The sequence below is a fragment of the Diospyros lotus genome, chromosome 7, assembly GCF_014633365.1.
Source record: "Diospyros lotus cultivar Yz01 chromosome 7, ASM1463336v1, whole genome shotgun sequence".
NCBI lineage: Eukaryota > Viridiplantae > Streptophyta > Magnoliopsida > Ericales > Ebenaceae > Diospyros > Diospyros lotus.
In genome coordinates, this window is record NC_068344.1 from 35491110 (window position 1) to 35495230 (window position 4121).

General features: G+C 40.5%; 1 protein-coding gene across 1 annotated transcript; it reads right to left on the minus strand.

Moving 5' to 3' along the window:
- Positions 1–2316: 2316 nt before the first annotated feature.
- LOC127805801 (heat stress transcription factor C-1) lies at positions 2317–3730 on the minus strand. The gene is made up of 2 exons (XM_052342586.1): positions 3309–3730; positions 2317–3211 (listed from the first exon to the last, which is right to left on the minus strand). The coding sequence occupies exons 1-2, from the start codon at positions 3510–3512 to the stop codon at positions 2435–2437; spliced, it is 981 nt and encodes a 326-aa protein (XP_052198546.1). The 5' UTR covers positions 3513–3730; the 3' UTR covers positions 2317–2434.
- Positions 3731–4121: the final 391 nt, after the last annotated feature.

Here is a 4121-nt window from a genome sequence, read left to right on the forward strand (position 1 = left end):
TCAAATATTCCAAATTATATGATAATATGATTCATTTTTAAAAAGTTCAAAGATTGATGGGTGAATTTTTATATATAGTTTTAAGGGCATTTTGGTCAATTGATTAAAATTCGGAAATGAATAATTAATTAATTTTAATTTTAGGTCAAATTTTTAAGGATAGAAACTAAATGTTTAGGTGCTTAAAATTATTTATATATATTTTTATTGTAAATAAATTTATGGGTTCGAATTTTTGCTGTTCTGGGACATACATGCCCTTCCCTTCCCTTCCCCTTTGGCAGGCTGGATTTTGAGGCCTACCATCTTGTCTTGAGTTAAGGGCCAACACACAGCTGGCGAGTTGTGGGCGTTACACGTGGTAGGCCCCGCCCGGGATGGGATCAAAAATTGAATGATTTCCCCATGGAGAATAGCTTGAAGGTTATACTGCGGGTAGCCCAATGATAACTCGGCACGTGTCCATCATAGCTGATGGTCCCGCAGCGTCACACGAGCGTCGGATTGGTCCACAAAAGCGCGAGAAAGCCGACATGATTTTACAATATCAGCCCTGACCAGCCACCAGTGGGCCCCGTGGTAATCTCTCTCTCTCTCTCTAAATTATTTTGATCGGACGGTTCCTAATCAATCAGCACTTGCCATTTACTTACACCAGCGCGCCGTGGGTGGGCTCCACGTGATCATACCTCAGGTTTATCCCTCGTCATCACGTGCATCGTACAGGCCAGGTGGAAAGTTGGTATCGTATTAAAATTTCTCCTGAAAATTATTTAATTAAAAAATATAATATATTAATGTATAAGTGTTATCTTAAGTATTCAAATTAAGTGTATAATTAACATTTTTATAATATAAAAATAGATTTTGACATCAGGTTAGGGAAAAATGTTAAATAAATTGTTAAACTTATCAAATTTAAAAAATGAATTCATTATTAGGGTGGACTCCACCAGCCTTCACGCCGTGAAGACGCGCACACAGAGGATTACGAGCGGATTTGCTTTGACTTGAAGCGCAAAAACGCAATCGAATCCAAAATCTTACTAACTGCCACTTTATACACTAAAACTGCTGCCCGTCACGTGCGCCTTATGTCCACACAGAAGCCGGCGCAGCGGCTTCACGCGCTCGGGCACGTGAGGATAAGGGTAGCAGTAGCACATGGCGCTCAGGTGAGATACGAGCACAGGGGATCTTCGCCCTGGGCCATAAATGAATGGCGCAATTTGCAGGGTGGATCCGAGGCTTCCGAGCTGTCCGTGTCCGCTTAAAAGGGCGTGATCCTGTGGTGCATGCGGGGGCAGAGACTCTGTGAAATCGGATTTAATTTTCTAACGGTGGGTTTATATTTGGCCAACCAACCGCAGCTCATTACTTGTTAAAATGTTATTTTGTACAGTTAATTAAAATGTTTATATTAAAGTGTTGTAGAATGTAACATATTAATTTATAAAACGCAAAGAATAAGATGTAAAAATAAGCATAGTATAGTATAAAAAAATTATGGTTTAAACAAAGAAGAGGGTAATGTAATAAATTGTGATATATCAAGCGTATCAATTTAACTCTTGAATTTTGATATAATATGAGGTGGTGTTAGTGTCAATTATGTTTTTTTTTTTTTTATAGAATTATTCATGAATTTTGTTCATGAATTATAGGGGTAAAAAAAACAATTTTGTTAATGAATTATTCATTTATAGAAATCTGTTTCTTTAGTCAATGGTTTTGTGTGGGTGGGTGGGTGGGTGGGTATATTTATTAATTCCAATAATAATTCAAATTAAAGACTTAATGTCCATCTAAGAAGTTCAAAGTTGGTGGAGACAAAAGGAGTAAATGATTTGATTAGGTTGTATTAATTAATTACTTGATCATCTTTGACTTATTGATAATTAATTAAATTAAAATGCATAAAAATATTTCACAATCTCCAACTGTCATGGAACAAATGTTAATGCTTCTGCTGCTACATCCATGTTAGAAAATAATCAAATGATATTTGATTATTAAACTTCAGATATATCACAATTAGAACAAAAAAGATTATTAAGGAAATAATTCTTCTTTTTAATCACTAATCTTTTCAGATCGCTGGGAGGATAATCAGAAAGAAGCATATGCTCAGAAAGAAATCAAAAACCCAATTTCTTTTTTGGGTTTTTTTTTATATTTCAAGAGGAAATGCTCAGAAAATTTAGATATGCAGCATAAATAATAGGGCTTGAAACCCTAGCTAGTTATGGAAGGGTGTAAAAGTATTTTTTTTTTTTTTTGAATTAAAATATGGTTTTGAGTTTATATACAAAGAGATTAATTTTCTCAACGTCATCGCAAGTGAATACTTTTTTTTTTTATGTCTGATATGTTCACTGGAAAATAAGATGATAATACAGAAGAAAGAAAATACACAATAAATCTTGTGTAGCATCTAAAAGCCACCTCCTAACAGTGAGAATGGATAAGGCGGTGGCCTGGCCTCCGCCCCATCTTTTATTCCTCCAAAGTAATCCACATCCCCGGAACCGCTATTCACAGCCGCCCACAACCCGCCAGCCACGGCGGCGGAACCCGCCGGCGGCATCTGGTGATGATAGCCAGAAATGGTGCCAAAGGCGTAAGATTGTTGCTGTGTACCCGTGACTTGTCTTTGGCTTAACCACCCCGCGGACGTCGGCTCAGGCGAGGCCGGGGAGCGGCAGAAAGCCGGGATGTCGGGGAGTGAAATTGACGAAACTGCCCCTAGGGTGGTGCCCTCTTCTCCCTCCTCGCTTTTGACCGACGTCGAGCTGGTGGCCGCCGGCCCGGACGACGACGACGGAGGCGAGGAAGACGAAGAGATCAACAGTCGCCTCTTCTTGTCTCCGGTGAGCCGCTTGGTCCGCTCTTTCTCGAGCATCATCCGAGGAATAATCTCTGGGTCTTCGACGACTTTGTAGAGGAAAGCCATCATCTGCTGCGGCCGTTTCTCCGTGGCCTCGAGGCGCTTGTTCATGAGATCGAGCTCCTCCTCCAGAGTCTTCTGCTCTTGCTTCAACCTCGCAATCTCCATTAATATCTCCTCGTCTTCTTCATCCTCGTGCTTCTGCAACGAACTGCTATTTCTATGGTGCTTCCGTCTCACTATGTTCTTCAGAAAATGCGTCTGCCCTCGCAGGAACCACTCGTTAGCGAATTCCCATCTGTCTGGATCCACCTTCCTAAATCCCTGATCAAAAATCAAACCTTTACAGATTCACACACCCCCCCATACATCTAAATTTAGCCCAATAATGATCATATATACATATAACATGAACACTTACATATGTGTTGAGTTGACGGACGAAGCTGGAGAAATTGTTGTGTTTGAAGTAGGCGGGGAGGATTCGCTGGGAGAAATCCAATGGGTCAACGACGATGAAGCTGTTGTTGGCTTTGCCCCAGGAGATGAGCCGGTCGGTCGTCGGATCGCTCACCATCTGATAAGTCTTCAAGACGAACGGCGCGACTGAATTGTTAGTTTCCATTCCATAAACTCTCGCCTCCCCCCCTCTCTCTCTGTCTCTCTGTATATAAAACTATCTGTTATCTATCTGTATCTCTCTTCTTGGAGGCTGAGAGAGAGAGCGAGCGAGCGAGCGAGAGTAGTAATTTGGGATAATTCTTGGGGGTTGCAAAGTGTATGCAAGGGTGAGGGAGCATGGTATTTTATAAAGGGAAGGAGTATTGTAACAAAGTGGGATAACGTGTCCATAGGAGGGATGGTTCTGATATTTTATAGCGTGGGGGTGGGCCACACTTGTTTCCTCTTTATCATCTTTTGCTACCCCTCTCACGGTCCCGACGCCTTCGATATTTTCCGAGCCCGTCTCATCCTCCCACGCGCCGCACCAAACGCGTGGCTTGAAATCCCCTTCCTCGATTGACCAGGGAGAGCAAATTTGGAAAATGACGTGGTTTATCAGTGTATAAGCGTGTTCATGCTTTTATATAACTAACCAATAACAAGTAAATATACGCGATCAAGAGAAGTAAAGTGATAAATAAGAAGTTGTTTCTACGGAGATTAATTATTAATTTTTTAAATATTAAAATTATTTATAATTAACTATATGTGGACAATTAATTAATTAAGA

Bases quoted from the DNA above. Each gene is read 5' to 3' on its own strand.
- LOC127805801 (XM_052342586.1), bottom strand. From the start codon at position 3,512: ATGGAAACTAACAATTCAGTCGCGCCGTTCGTCTTGAAGACTTATCAG. The intron at 3,212-3,308 runs GTAAGTGTTCAT...ATTTTTGATCAG, and splicing joins TCCGTCAACTCAACACATAT to GGATTTAGGAAGGTGGATCC.